The 16,392-nt window shown below is 37.9% G+C and overlaps 1 protein-coding gene across 1 annotated transcript; it reads left to right on the forward strand.

The window, feature by feature from the left end:
* The first annotated feature begins 9,540 nt into the window (after window positions 1-9,540).
* LOC122084208 (agamous-like MADS-box protein AGL11) lies at window positions 9,541-14,725 on the forward strand. Its single transcript, XM_042652291.1, has 8 exons — window positions 9,541-9,551; window positions 9,737-9,818; window positions 10,257-10,318; window positions 10,876-10,975; window positions 11,340-11,381; window positions 11,489-11,530; window positions 13,541-13,702; window positions 14,495-14,725. Exons 1-8 carry the CDS (start codon window positions 9,541-9,543, stop codon window positions 14,504-14,506), a joined length of 513 nt encoding a protein of 170 aa, XP_042508225.1. The 3' UTR covers window positions 14,507-14,725.
* The last annotated feature ends 1,667 nt before the right edge of the window (window positions 14,726-16,392 follow it).

Genomic DNA, 16,392 nt, shown 5'->3' on the forward strand with positions numbered 1-16,392 from the left:
AAAAAAAAAAAAAAAGGATAATGAACTCAATATCATTACAATGGCTTCGGACTTTTCTTTTCCAAAAAAGTTCATCCTACATTTTTGTTTAAATCAAGCTTCTTGACTACGTCAAAAACATCTCTCAACATCCTCATATGACCCTCAGATTCTTTTATTGCACCATTCAAGTATCCTTTGATATAGTCTGATAAAGGGGAAGGAGATGATGAAGTTGAGGTTTCTGAGCATAGGGACCTAGGTGGAGTCTGATAAGTATCACAACTTGGGCTTGAACTTGATATCCATTCGAACATTCCACAACCTTTGTTTTCAACCTATAAAGCAAATATAATCATCTTATAAGAATACAAGGAAATAAACATTCAAATCTTAAACATCTGAAAAAAATAAAATCAAATTAAACAAAAAATTTAAGAAATTCATACCCCAGTTGATTGTGGACAACACCAAAAATATCAACCATAATTTGTACTTGTTTTCACAGTTCTGACCTTACACTGACCGTTCCCACACTCACACATTTTAAGATGGTCAATCCACATGAAGAAGGGGCAATTCATTAAACATTTAAGAAATTTCCTTCCAACATGTGACCCTGACTTAGAAGTGAAAACCGAGCAACCTTTCCTATAGTAATCACACTTTGCAATAGCACAAGTGGACATATTCGATGTCATCTGTAAGTTAACACAAAAATTTTCAAGAGAGAAAATATGCATAGAAAATACTATTAAGTACGCCCCTCATCTGAGTGTGATGGACAAAAAATAGGAGACTTCAATGGCACAAATTTTATACCTCCTAAACAGGAATTGAAACTGATATACAATGGTGGGAAAGGAAATAAATAAAAGAAAAAAAATGTGATCAAGATTCACCTCATCTGTGTTCTTCAATTGTTGCATGCACCTGTCTCCATCACTTATCATGAGGAAGGTTATAAGGACAAAGAGTGTTAAATACTTTCCATTTCTGCTCTCTCTCACCAATTTTCTCAATGGAGTAATCTGGGTCACCTATGCGCTCCCTGTTTATACCATACCAAAGAATCCAAAATATTATGACAAATAAGAATGATGTTGTCCATACTTAAACCTTGAAATCATTCAGAGAGGAACATACAAAGAACCATTGTCTTAATATTTCTTAAGACTATATGCCACCATTGTCACAGACTTAACATAATATCAAGTTACATTAACCAAACAGATACATTTCCTATTCAATAAAACCATTGTCGTAGAATATCCAAACACTTCCTTTTGTCACTTCAATTCTTCTCAATCTCTGGCAAGTACATCTCAAGCAGATTTCGCCTATCTTCTACTCTTGTTTCTAAGAAGATAATGGCAGAATTCTTCTTGGCCATGAAATATTCCTTGGCCTTAAACTTTTGCTAAAAATTGAGGTCTGGAATGGCATCAACAACATCTATAATTTCTCTCCCAAATTCAGACTGAGATTCACTCATTACCATCTTCTCGATTGAGTTAGCAATCGATTTCAATGGACTTACCACCTTTTCAGCTGCACCCTTCTTCCTCTTTTCTCTACCACTATTGACGGACCCACGAGGTCTTCCTCGAGAATGACTGGTACTACCAATGGGAGTGGAAGGAACACTTTCTTCTTCTTCAATAGGTTCATAGTCAACACCATCATTGTTCCCTATTCCCTCAACCTGAGTACCTGTCACGTCCATCATAACTTCAGTGGCAGCTTCAGAGGGGACTGTTGAATCATTCCCAGTTGCCATCTCTTTCCTTAGCAAAGCTTCAACTTCAAGGTGAATTGGGAGCACACCATGTTCCTTCCAATACTTTTGTTTTTTTTTCCTAGCAATATAAAGGACAATGTCAATGTGCTTATGTTGTAAGTAAGAAAAAAAAACACAATTATATAGAAATTATAATTTAAAAATTCCATTATACCCTATAGTCATTCCAGAAGTGTTGAGGAGCATCAAATCTCATATCAGATGCATTCCAACCCAATCCACTTTGCTTCTGTAGGTCACTCAATGCTCTAAGCCTTTGCTTCCAAATCCGGAAGTGGTTTCTCACTTGTTCACAGTCGTAACTAGTAAATAATTTTTCTTTTAGTTGGTTGGAAATTTCAATAAACTGCTCCTTTTTCAGTCCATTATCTCCACTCTTACCACTCTTGTACTGCTTCAATATACACTCCAACATGTAATGAGAAACGGCACTAGGCCATGAAGCAATGTCCCGTGACCTACTATTAGAATCTCCTATTGGTTCCATCACATCAAAACTAACAAAATACACCATATACAATGTGAGTATATTTTATTAAACCGGTAGATGAACCTCTTGTAGAAAGTGGTTAAGCCATGAAAGCTTCGCACCTCATGGACATTAGTTGACTCAGGCCACTCCACAATCACTCTCACTTTCTCAGGGTCGGCAGATACTCCTTGGGCTGACATAACAAACCCTAAAAAGATGACTTGATCACTCATGAAGGTGCACTTCTTGAGGTTGACTTAAAGTTTTTTTTTGTAAGAGCACATGAAACACATTCTGTAAGTGATCCAAGTGGGAAGACAGGGTTTTACTGTAGATGAGGATGTCATCAAAGTAAACCACTAAGAATTTTCCAATGAATGGTTGGAGCACTTGATTCATTATCCTCATGAAAGTGCTAGGTGCATTTGACAAGCCAAAAGGCATGACTAACCACTTAAAAAGGCCATCCTTCGTTTTGAAGGTTGTCTTCCACTCATCTCCAGGCCTAACCCTAATTTGGTGGTACCTGCTCTTGAGATCAATCTTCAAAAGATTGAAGAGTTGGCAATCATATCCATGTTATCAAGTTTAGGGATAGGGAACCTATACTTGATGGTGATCTTATTGATGGCCCTACTATCAACACACATACGCCATGTGCCATCTTTATTTGGCGTGAGCAAGGCAGGTACAGCACACGGGCTAAGGCTTTCCCTAATTGAGTTCGGTGTGCTCTTTGGGATTCATTAGGTAATGGGGTAAGTTCGGGAGAGAGGATCCTGGAACTAGGTCAATAGTGTGTTGTATATCATGCATAGGCATTAACTCATCAGGTAGTTCCTCAGTGAATAGTCTCTCAGATTTCCTCAACAAGGGTTGTACTTCTCTAGGACCTCAGTGAATAAGCGTAACATATCGGTATTACTCTGTACGGCAACTAGAGCATAAATCACCCCTGCCTCTGACACTCTCCTTCAAATTATTGTTGATTTAAAATGTTGAGTGTCTTGGTGGGGTTTTTTTTGGTGGTACTTCCCTTGTGTTCTAGAACCCTAACTTCCCTAGGGGCATTGGGGGTCAGTCTGATTTTCTTCCCTTTGAACTCAAAGACATAGGTGTTAGACTTCCCATAATTGGTGACATCCAGGTCATACAATCAGGGTCTACCTAGGATGATGTGGGCAACATCCATCTCTAAGACATCACACCACACTTGGTCCTCATATCTTGCAAAGTGTAGGGGAACTAGACACCTCAGATTAACAGGGATGGTGGACTGATCTACCCAGGCAACCTTGTAAGGCTTGGGGTGGGGTTCAGGTTTAAGGCCATTCGAGTGACAACGCTTTAGGCGACCACATTCATGCAACTCCCACTGTCTATGGCGACGCGGCAGTTCTTGCCCTGATGACATGTGTAAGTGATGAAAATATTAGTTCATCGTCAATCATCGCTACTCCTAGGTTGTGAGACCATGCATCGCACAATGTCAAGCTTGAGGTCACCGGCCTCCTCGGTGTCCTCATCATATATGGTCTCATCTAGTCTATGGTCCTCATACTCATGGTCCTGAAAACCCTCTTGGTCACCTTCTTCAGGGGTTTGCTCTCTCACATAAATATTTCCTATTGGGACACTCTCTGGGGAAGTGACCAAACCCATGACACTTGAAGCACTGTTGTTGCCCACTACTCTTGGGTGTTTCTCCCAAAATTCTTTTACCCCTATTGTCAAATTGATGCTGTGGTGCAGCAGGGGGTTTTGAGAATCCAGTTGAGCCTTGGGGTGATTTTCTAAATTGAGACTTCCCAGCTTGGAAGCTCTTCCTCTGAGAATAAGTTCTCATGGAGGATTCTACCTCAAGGGCTATCCTGAAAGCCTGTGGAACGTCTCGTACCAGGTGGGGTGCCATACGAGACTGAATTTCGGAGTTGAGCCCGGTAAGGAATCTGGATAGTGTCTGCTCAACATCCTTCCGAATACGATTTTTAATTTTCAATTCATTAAATTTGCTCATGTATTCAGTCACAATCGACTTTCCTTGCTTTAGGGTATTCATTTTATTCAACAACTTGAGCTTATAGGTGGTAGGAAAAAATTTCCCTCTTGAGCCGCTCTTGTATTTCTACCCAGGTGGTGATTGGCTCAAGTCCTAGGTGGTCCTCCTGGTACTCTAGGTCTGTCCAGAAGTCCTGGGCAGCTCCAATAAGCTTGAACTTAGCAAATTGGTAGCGGACTTCCTCTGGCATATCGTAGAAATCGAAGTACCTATCCATCTACTTGATCCAATCCAGAAGGATCCTAGCATCAATCTGACCATCATAGGTAGGGGCATCTACCTTAATCATCCGTCTGACATCAAGCCCCTATCAGATGCTCATATCCCTATCACGCCTTAGGCCTTGGAAATTATCCTCTATCTGGTCATAACCATCAGTCTAGTTATTCTCGTTTACTTCCTTAGGGTTAGGGCCTCTGTCTCTAGGTTTAGTGCCAGTTGTGTTACAGCCTTGCCGTCCATCAGGGTTTTGGGCACTTGTCTCGAGGGCAGCCAACTTATCGGTAAGGGCTTGGAGATGGGCAACTTGTATCTCCTGTATAGCTTGAATGACTTTCATGAATTCAGCCAATTGCTCAGGTTGGGTGGAGGTGCTAGGAGGGTTAGACATATCCTGGTATGCTCTATCACTATGAGTGGACATAAGGAGATGGGCAGCCAAGGTATGGTTGCCACCAAAGACTCAAGGTCTATTCAGAATCTCCAATTGAGACAAGTAGTTAGCCCTTTCAATCTTGAGGTCAAAAATTTTCCTCTCAAGTATGTAATTTTGGAGGGAATAGCGTCCAATGCTATTTGGTCCCGCCAACTTAAGAAAGAAAAGGGTGTCCTCTAATCTATGGTATCGCTCTCTTAGCTCAGACTTGACTATAGACAGATGGTGACGGAGACTAGACCTCAAAAGGTAAGACATGTAAACAAGGGACAGCAGTACCTAATTACCCTAAACCTAGACAAAACCATGCTCTGATACCAAGATGATGTAGGGAGGGTGCCTAGACAACTAGGTTTCCTACAAGGGGTCAATCCACTAGAGTAAGGAATATTCAATAGGTCTTGAATTGGGTTGGGTTCAAAGTTGCTCAGTAAAGTATAGATTTAACATGCAAGATAATAGACTAATTAACAGGGCAGCATCGATCAATAATAATCTAAGCATGAAAAACACTTAAACTACCCAAGCATCAAATGGGGGTATGGGGAAGGAACATAGCAGCAAATATGTGTTAGGTTTAGCACAAATCAATCACGACACTAATCATAATATGCAACCCGCGCAGTTTTCTAAAATCAGTCAACTAATAAGGTAAAACAGCAGGGATTTTTTTTTTAGGATAATAGAAAATAGATGGCTTGAAAAATAGAGATTAATTTCAGGTTTTAGTGGGGGAGATAATGGGGATAATAGGCAGTCAATGGATATGGAACAGGGGGTTTAACTTACCTTCTTGCTGTCCCGATTTAAGGAGAAATGGAGAAGCCGAAGTCCTCCAAAACAGAGGTGCAGTCCACCTTATTTGACAAGGAAGAAGGTCCAGCTTGATGATGTAGTGCTCAGCAGCAGCCCAACTTGTTGATGAGGAACTCAGCAGCAACCCAGGTGGGGTCTATTCGATGGAGGTGATCTCCAGTTACTGTGAACAATGGCTGCAATAGTGCAGCAGCAACAAAGAGAACAGAAACGACAAAAGAGAGATGAAAGTCGAGACAAGAGAGAGAGTCGAGAAAGAGAGAGGACGAGAGCAAGAAAAGAGAGAGGGAGAATTGTGAGAGAGAGAGAGAGACGATGATTTTTCTTCTTCAATAATAATTTCATTGTGGTCAATGGCCTTACATAAATAATAGGATAATTACTAAAAAAAGGAAAAGGCTAATCTAGGAACATAATCTCAGAAATAAAGAAGTTTCCTAAAAAAAATAAATAGGAGTGTTATTTAGTTTCCTACTTAACTCAATGACCTAAATAAATAAGATATTGGGAAATAAACCTACTAAAACAACAAATCAAATGGGGTCCACAAAATCTTGGGCGATAGGAAAGAGAGAGGGAATCAACCAGCATTGGGTAAGGCTAGTTGATTCCTCCCTTCTTACTTCCTTCTTCCTTCTTCTTTCTTCTACTTCCTTCTATTCTTCTAGCCACAAAGATGGTTGTTTCTTCTTCTTCTTGCGTCTGTACACCTTGATGTTTCCATCAAACTGCCATCACAATTGAGCTTCAACTAGCCCACTTAGGGCGACACCCAGAGTACCTAAAAAATCGTGCTGGGCTTAGTCCTAGGGACAGAAATTTCCAACTTACGAGAACTCATTAAGTCCACAATAGAACTTACTCGACCTTTAAAGCTTAGCGCAAGAACAGCAGAGTAGACATAATGGTTTGGATGATGATTCATTCATTTGGAGGACTTCTCCATCTGATCTATTCCTTAAAAAATCAGCTTGGAATATTGTGAGGTGTCTTCCCTGGAGGTGGATTGGGCGCCAATGATATGGTTCAAGACTTGTATTCCCAGGCACTCAACAACTTTGAGACATTTGGTGGATAGTCTCCCTACACAGGATCAGATTCAATAGCATAAGATGTTGATGGTACCTTTTTGTAGCTTTTGGGCAGGTTTAGAGAGTAGGGATCATTTCTTTTCGAGTGCTCATTTACCAGAAAAAAAAAGTAAGATACATTTCTTGTCATCCCTATCTATAGAGGTCTAATGGAAAACATCCTATTGGAAGCAAGGTGATAGGGAAGACTTTCGATGGAGATTCTATAGGATCTATTGTCAAATAGAATTCGGTACTACGATTTCCCACAATTTGAAGGAGAAAAAAATTTTGGATTATTTCACAACGAGCCGAAGACATTGGCTTGCATTACAAGAGATATTAAAGTGGATGTCAAGGACAAGTGTATAGCTGTGATTCTTAAAGGTAGGAAATCATTTAGGAACATCAACCTACACTACAAGAAAATTGGTCTACGGCGGCACTTAGAGGAAGGCCTTTAGCGGCATTTTCGTACTCTACGGCGGCATTTTTATACGCCATTGTAGACCACTTTTCTTGTAATACTAGCTCAAAAATTAGGTATCAATGCAATCTGATTGAGAGGCATGTGCCATCGGAGAACTAATCTCTGAAACTGTTTCGTGCCTTTTTGGTGCTTTTGGTTTGGTTTTTGTGACGTCAGGCTATTGGACCTTGGAGTAATTTTCCCTGAGGTTCTATTTGGCTGGCTTTGAATTGTAATTGTTTTCTTTCTTTTCCAAAAGTTGATGTTACCTATCAAAAAAAAATATATATAGAATCACTTTCGGCAATAGAAGATACTATCACGTCCCTCACAAGACCCTCACAAGATGCCTAAGCTTCACCATTAGCTTCCATATGGAGGAGGAATATGGGGGAGCAAGAGATTGTCCAAATGGAATCTTTTCAAAGATACATGTGGGGGGAGAGTATTTCATTTTTGTGGTCTGTTGCTCCAAACCACAATACTCCATCTCTCCTCTATTGACCGGAAAACTTTTCTCCTTAATTGACTGTCAAAATAGAAACATATCATAGGGTCAAGAAATCATCCATCAACCAATGAGGAAGGGATATTGGGATATGGGCCGGTTTAGGATTTTCTAATGGGTTGATATATTCCAGACTTTGTACAGAGGCTTGGCCCCTAGGGACTAGTCAAGCCGAAGGCCTGGATATCCATCGTTAGCCCAAAAAAAAAATTAATAATAAATAAATAAAATAAAATTGTACAGAGCCTTGGCTAATGAAGTATGCATGGGGCTTGTTGCCAATAAGTTTCGTAATACTGTAAAATTACTGTACGGTCTCTAATAAGGTGGATAAATATTGGTAAGGTAATGGTTGCTTACCCATATGCCATCTGTTTCATTAAAGGGTACTTCTTTGTTGTCATTGAGGTGGTAAAGTGAGAATTTGTAACCTTTTTCTGATTGCGCATTGTCTTATGTCGAAAAGCTATTTAAAGTAGAGGTAAAAAAAGGTTTTCAAAATTATTTGAAGTGATTTATCTTTATGGGTTATGGCATTATCAACATATTATCTTGCACATTTTTTGAGTACATATGACATGACTGGATTTATGTTATACTGAAATGGAAAAAAAAAAATTAGGTTACTGCTTCTTTTTCCTAATTTCAGTTACAAAAGAAACTTCCCTTCATTAAAAGGTGTAAAACCATTACACGTATCCTCCCCATTTATGTTAAAATATATATATATATATATATATCCCACCGTCACCCTACAAAAGAGGGTTGGGTAAAGCCGGTAAGGTAACCACTGAAAAACTTACTTCCTACTTTTAGGTCTATATATTATACTCAAGTTTAGCGAAATGTTCAATGATTGGTGGTCCAAAAAACAAATCCATAGATATCCATCTAATTCAATCTGTCACATAGAAGGTTGATGTGACAATTCCAACCATTGGATATAGGGAATAGTTTGATTTCGCCACATATCAATTTTCACACACAAATTCAGCCATATAGCCTCTTATATACGTATTACTATGAATATGTTTTATCTTTATCCCTCGAGTTATTTCCGATTATCTATTTGCCATTGATCTAGTTGATAATTCATGTTCTTTATATGTCTTTCTTCCTATACATCTTTCACTTACAACGGGAAGTGTTTGAAGATAAAAATGGATTAGCAATTCCATTTCTTCTTTATCTAACAAAAAACCCCTGGGGCATAGTGTCGGTGCTTACTTGTGTTCATTAAACAAACTCTTTTCAAACCAACTCTGAAAGCTTTATTCCACCATGTAGTAACTGTATTTAGCCTAGAAAGTTGCCAAATGAAAAGAAAGTGATGTGGATTTAGTGTGCCAATGTTCGATGCCAAATAAATTGCCGTATGGCTGGGTGGTTAATCGATGTAAGTAGAGCTCTTTGTCCACATAACCAAGTCATTATCAGGTTTTTACTTTTGCCACATGCGCACCCAATTTAATTGCGTTGAAATTTTATAGACAGGTAGACAGCAAAATCCCTGCTCACATGTCAAGTCCAAACCCAAATGGAGTTTGCCATATTGCAAAACAGATCATTAAAAAATAATGACATTTATTATGGGTGCAAAGGAACTATTGAGATAGTGTATGTACATAAATGGGAGGGTATAGCATTACATGAGTTAAATGACTAAATTTGAGTATGAAATTTGACATATGTTATACTCAGACCGTCTCATATGTATTCAAGGTGAGATTTACTATTTGACACTTCCACGTGATGGAATTAGATGTCGTGATCAGGGACCCACTTACTAGTGGTGTCCAACCAAGGAAACTTTTACCATATTAGATTGTTTCTAATAATTATTTAATTTTCTATTTTATCTGTATAAAATATTTAATATTTATAATTTAACATTGTTTTCCTTACAGCATAAAATCAACAATAGAGAGGTACAAGAAGGTCTCTACAGATAATTCAACCATAACCTCTGTTGCTGAGGCAAATGCTCAAGTAAGCAATTTTTGTACACCTTAACAGTGTTTTTTTTTTTTAAGCCATAGCATGAAACAAAATCTAAATCTATTCATAAACCCAAACATTTGTAAGATCAATTCTGAACAAAGCTGTGGTAATCAGGTGATTTTCCTTAAAAAAAATTATGAAATTCCCTAGAAAATACTCATGTTATGGAACTAAAATACACAACTATGTATATATAGATTTTTCTTAAGAGATATATACTAAACAGAGCTGTTGTAACCAAGTGATTTTCCTTAATATTAACTATATCGCCCGTGGTTTGAAGATAATGGAATTATAAACTACCTTTTCTTTTCTCACTTTTATTCCATAAAGTGATATGCCAATAATATAGGTTACAAGTTATGGTAGTCATTAGATACTGTACAGATTACTCATTTCTTCTTTATGGCCATGGATCGGTTGTAGTACTATCAACAAGAAGCTACAAAGTTGCGCCAGCAGATACAGATCCTGACTAATGCAAACAGGTACTACTTAGTCACAGAGTTACAATACCACGCCCAAAGGAAATGACTGACTGCAGAAATTATTTGAATTGATAGAAATCCCCAAATATCTCATATCCCATTCATTTTTGCAGTAGGGTAAATGGAATATTCTTGGGGAAAATTTTTTGAACGCCTTAGACCAAGTCCACAGTCTGGCTCAAAATAACTGATTTGTTGAGATGTTGGAGTTATAAAGTCAATAGTCCCACCTCGATTTGTTCAGGTTCTTGGTGATTTTCGTAGTTTTATAATGCTTTGAAGTTTTGGGTTGGACCCTCCCACATGGAACCTTATATGTGAGGGAGAGTTTTGGGATGTTGGAAGTTAGGAAGTAATTAGTTCCACATCAATTTGTCCAGGTCCTTGGTGCCTTTGTATACTCGATGAGCTATCTCCACTTAATACATTAAGGTTTTGCGTCAGACCCTTCAACATGACTTGCACCCTTTAGATGCATTCACTGATTCAATTATCCCATTGCAGGAGTATTTTCCATAATCTGATCTTTTGAGCTCCTCTTTCCCTTTGTTGTACAGACACTTGATGGGTGATTCGCTCAGTTCTCTAACTGTCAAGGAGCTGAAGCAGCTAGAGAACCGACTTGAACGAGGCATGACGCGCATTAGATCCAAGAAGGTATCAGTATACTAACAATGTGTGTGTGTGCGTGTGTGTGTGTGAGAGAGAGAGAGAGACAGAGAGGCATCCAAGCTGTGGTCATGTGTCTAGAAGGCTGAATCTGGAAATCAAGAGCACCTCAATTTTCAGCTCTACACTTCAGTACAATGTCTTCAAACTGCTTGCCTGAAGACACTTTAAACCTAAGAAGTACTTCAAGCCTTAACTTCAAATTCTATTAAGCTAGAATTCCAGGCCTGGCCTATGTATTCATTTCCCTTGCATAGATCCTCATCATGTTATGTCTTGCAATGCTCTATTACATTTGTTAAATGACAGATTTTAACATTTTGTGTCAATTTTTATTTGTTTATGTCACTAGCATGAGCTATTGTTCTCCGAAATCGAATTCATGCAGAAAAGGGTAGGATTCCCTTCTTTCTTGTTCTCCTTTACTCTTTAATGTCTAACTTCACCAAACTCTTTTTTAAGTAATTGAATGGTTAATTGGTGTTTTGACATGCAATACAGGAAATGGAACTCCAGAATGAAAATATGTACCTGCGAACTAAGGTATGTCAATTTGGCATTACATTTTTCAATCCTCACTTCTAGTCATCTATTGAATAAACGAAAGCAATTAGGTTTTCTTTAGTTACGTGGATATAATTAAATATATGTATGATGATGCGGTGACTAGTGTGAAAAGCATGGGAGACAAGGTAGTGAATTCCTGATTACTATCAGGCTAGATCAAGGATCAACTTTAAGGCCTTATTTGTTTATACACATGCATTGATGATTAAACCATGAACATTCAAGACGAGGTCTTGTGGTTAATGCCATTTGCTGATTATATTGTTTTGATGGATGGGACGAAAGTAGGGATTAACGTTAAGTTGGAACAATGGAGATCAACCTTGAAATAAAGAGGATTTGATATAAGTAGAACCAAAATGGAATATTTAATATGTATCTTTAGTCACACTAGGATGGATTAGCAATAGATGAAATTTAAGGAGAGGGAGATACCGCATAATGACTATTTTAGAAATTTGGGGTCAACCATAAATAAAGAAGGTTTTATAGAAGATTATGTTTCACATAGATTTAAAGTGGGATGGATGAAGTGGAGAGGTGTGTCCGGAGTGTTGTGTGATTGACACATCCCCTAAAAGGAAAATTCTATAGGACAACCGTACAACCAGCTATGATATACAGGCAGAATATCTTTAGATAAGCTATGTGTAGAAGAAATGAGGATGTTGAGATGAATATGTGGTAAAACTAAAGATGATTAAATAAGGAATGATCATGTTAGAGTTGATTTGGGAATTCCCCTGATTCATGATAAGCTTCGAAGAAAGTCATTTAACGTGACATTGACATGTTTAATGGAAGATTGGAGATGCACTAGTAAGGAGAAATGATCTGGTTCAGATTGAATAAATTAAAAAGACTAGGGCCAGACCCAAAATGACCATAGGAGAAATAGTGAGGAAAGACATGCATAATTTAGCCTTATCCCAAATATAACATCGAATAGAGCCGATTGAAATGCAAGGATCCATGCAACTTCCCTCTCACTTACTCTCCTTTTTCTTCTTCTTTTTTTTTTTTTTTTTTTTTTTTTGCCCCATTAAGTTGGAATATGTTTGAGTTTGTTTTGTACTTTGTCAACCTCATACTAATCCATTCCCTAAACATTAGTCCAAGTTAATAAAATAGTGGCCCTCAATAGAGTAGGGCAGCAGAAAAAAGTAGCTGAAACTAGTAATGATCTCAGAACTTGGTGGAGCTCAACAGAGTTTTAGGCATAAACTGAAGGACACTTGTGGTCCATATGCTAAAAGTGGTCATGAAAACTCAGAGCATAGTGACAATCATGGATGATGATGTACCAAATCAATGAGTAATGTAATAAAACAGTACCATGGTGTTCTTGAATGCTCATGCCTATATTTCACTGCATTTCAGATCGAAACTATGCTATCGCTATCCTTGGGGATTTCCAACGGAATCTCAACCACAATTTCCATTTAGGAGAATTATTAGTATCACAAGGTTTTGTGATCTCCCTTGCTCCTTCGCTAACTCTCCTCTTTCAGAACACCACGAGTTTCTCATCTGGACCATTATTTCCCTTCCCCTTTTCCCCGTAATGGGAAGTTTAAAAAATAAACTGTAAGAAACAGAAAATAGGCAATAGGTATAAGACTTTGACAAACACTTAATAAAATATTATTAAATAAAAAAGGAGAGTATCACTTACTGTTTAAGTAGAGTTACAGAATTGTTGACAGAAGTCTTCCAACTATAGTAGAGTTGAGTCATATCCATATACTGTTTCCGGTGTACCTAGAGAGGAATTCGGCCACTATATACCACACATATTCATTCAGAAGAGAACACTTTATCATCCATGCCAACATTAGCCTCTGAAATTTATCATGGTTACCATTCAAGCTATATACAAAAGAGTTATGTAAATATATCTATTCATTTCCTTGTACTACATTCAAACTAAAGAAGATAGAATTCCATTATTCAGTTCTGTAACATTTAGGCTTTTCTCAAACTCAGATAGCTGAAAATGAGCGTGCACAGCAAGCAAATCTGGTGACCGGGCAAGAGTTCGAGCCAATCCAGTCATATGATTCACGGAACTACTATCAAGTGAATATGTTGGAGGGAGGACCAGCCTACTCTCATCCTGATCAGAGTCAGACAGCTCTCAATCTTGGGGTAAGTAGATCTCTTTCAATTATGAAGAGTTTATACAGTACACTGAAGCTTCAAACATGGAAAATGATCCCTTCTCCCCTCAAATACCACTGTCCCTTCCCCCTATTAGGTTTTGTTGATAAAATGTCAAGCTAAGATTATAACTCACCAAGGTTGAACTGAGCAAACATGCATTGCATTTCTAGTCCTTTATGTGCTACAGAGCATGGTTTTCAAGACGTAGCTTAGGCATACTGGTTGCCTAGGCAGGTGCCTTGGTCACCTTGTTGGTGTTGCTTAGCGTTGCCTAGACTCGTGACAACTATGTTAACAGACAAATCTTACTCCCTAACCCTAGAACTGGTGTATAATCAGGGGTGATCTTTGGAATAGGCATCCAGGCATTCTGGTTGCCTAGGTAGGTGCTTTGGTCACCTTGTTGGTGTTGCTCAGCATTCAAGCCCTCTCCAACGCCTTGGGTCACCTAGACTCTTGACAACTATGCTAACAAACAAATCTTACTACCTAACCCTAGAAATGGTGTATAATCAGGGGTGATCTTTGGGATAATATCTTTCTTTCTAGTATCCAGATGAAAGCCTCCATATAACCTTATGTTGGTGAACCATGCTACACTGACCATTCCTACCCTCTCTCTCTCTCTCTCTCTCTCTCAACAAATATGTTGACGCATGACCATGCACTTAAATAACATTTTTTTCCTGGCCGGTGATGACTAATGAATATGCACTTAATAACATTTATTTGGATCTATAGTTTAACCTAAAGATGTCTTGTTTGTTGTCCACACAGGTAATTGAGTGACGTAACATGTCTTCAAATGGATCTATGTTGTGATTGGATGTGAAGCTGTCTGCTTCTAGTTATTCAATTATTCACTCTGGCACTGTTGCAGAAACATATTAAGTGAGAAAAAAACCATTAGTATTTACAGAATAAGTATGTACCTTAGAACTCCTAACATGGATAATATCCTTTTTCATTTATCGTTAAGATATAAATAAGAAAAAGTAATCCAATGCATGAGGCTCTCATTACTGTAGGGCTTGGGAGGGGCAAGAGAGGCTTTTCCAAGTTTCAAACTTGTGACCAATATGTTACGATAGCGAGCTTAATTATTCAGTCTAAATTTTGTTAAGATATAAATCAATTCTTTATATCACGCTATACATGAGCAATGCAAATTAATACAGTGGGAAGGAATCATATGCTTAGGAGATGATCTTGAAGGAGTTAATGAAAAAGGTAGAAAAAAAAAAAAAAAAGGATGGGTTTCCCTGTTTAATCAAGTAGACTAAGTAGTCTGTAGCGCATAAAAACAAGTACAACCATGAATCCTATCAGCTTTTATGTTTTTGAGCAATTGAGATGTCCGCACAACCATCCACTTCGGTTACAGATTCATAGAAACTCAAGTTCCTAGAGTGGTAATCTAAGAATACTAATAGCAGCCGCAAGTCAACCCTCCATAAACTTGTTATTTGGCAAGCAAGGTGGTGCAAGCAAAGTTTTGATTTCGAGCCACGAAATTACGGAAATTTAGAACCACACCTGATAAGTTTCAATTGCAATTTTCAACAGTTGGTTTTGAAGTCCAAATGGTTAAATTCGGTTCTGAAAATACGGAAAACCCTATTTTAGATTTCTAAACAGTGCAACATTTAGATTGCATTTAAAAAAAAAAAAAATACCAAAATGTTAATTTGACTTTGGACCTTGGGTGGTAGTAAGGGGGGTCAATCGGCTGGGCCTAGCCGGGCCTATACCCTTGGACTACGACCTACCTATTTAAGGATTGAGTTGATCTCAATCGGTATTGATTGGGTTCCGGGCTTTAACCAAACTTCTCCTAATCGGGCTAATTATATTATAATAGAATCTTAAACTGGGTAATGTACCAATAAAACCTTAAACGGACTTTAAACGATTTTTAATTGTCTTAAATTTTAGATACTTTAAAATATATTTTATTAAATCTTCAACAATTTAGAAAAGATATCACTTAATTACATATGATAGAAAATATCATTTATATCCTATCCTATCCAAAAAAAAAAATCCCCGAGTCAAATCAAGCTAGCAAACAGGCCAAGCAGATTAGGTGTCCGTCGAGCTTACGCTATATATTACCTATTTATAAATGGACCAAGCTTAAACCCAACACGTTTAATAGTCGATGCATGCTGGGCCAGTCTTTAGACAGTCAAGCCCGATCAATCGAATCAATGCGAGTTTGGGATTGACACCCCTAGGTGGTAGTGTATGTTATTCGCCATTATATATTCAAATATTGTGTTAGAACATAAATAATTCAATTAAAAAAAAAAAAAACTAAAATATGCATTAAGAATGAACAAACAATAAATTAAAAACCATTTCATATTATGAAATCTTATATATATAGCATTGTTGGAAAACCCGGTTTTGTGACTCGAATTGTCCTCTTTAAAACCTAGTGAGTCGGAGCAAGTCATAGAAAACCAGGCAAGTCATGTCAAAATTTTTCCTCTTATTTTCATACTAGTCTTTCTCAAGCAATCCAAATAAATAAATTAAATTTTGATTTAAATCTTGAATAACATTTCCAAGAATGATCCGAAATACTACGTTAATATTGGGGGGGTGGGGGGAATGCATCTTTTTATCTGGTAACTGCCCTACTACATGAACACACCAACAAACTGAAAATC

This window comes from Macadamia integrifolia, chromosome 7 (genome assembly GCF_013358625.1).
Source record: "Macadamia integrifolia cultivar HAES 741 chromosome 7, SCU_Mint_v3, whole genome shotgun sequence".
NCBI classification, from domain to species: Eukaryota; Viridiplantae; Streptophyta; class Magnoliopsida; order Proteales; family Proteaceae; genus Macadamia; species Macadamia integrifolia.

What these genes read in the sequence shown, in the direction of transcription:
- LOC122084208 (XM_042652291.1), top strand. An exon ending in CGCGCATTAGATCCAAGAAG is followed by an intron (nt 10,976 to 11,339) that starts GTATCAGTATAC and finishes TTATGTCACTAG; the next exon opens with CATGAGCTATTGTTCTCCGA. An exon ending in ATATGTACCTGCGAACTAAG is followed by an intron (nt 11,531 to 13,540) that starts GTATGTCAATTT and finishes TCTCAAACTCAG; the next exon opens with ATAGCTGAAAATGAGCGTGC.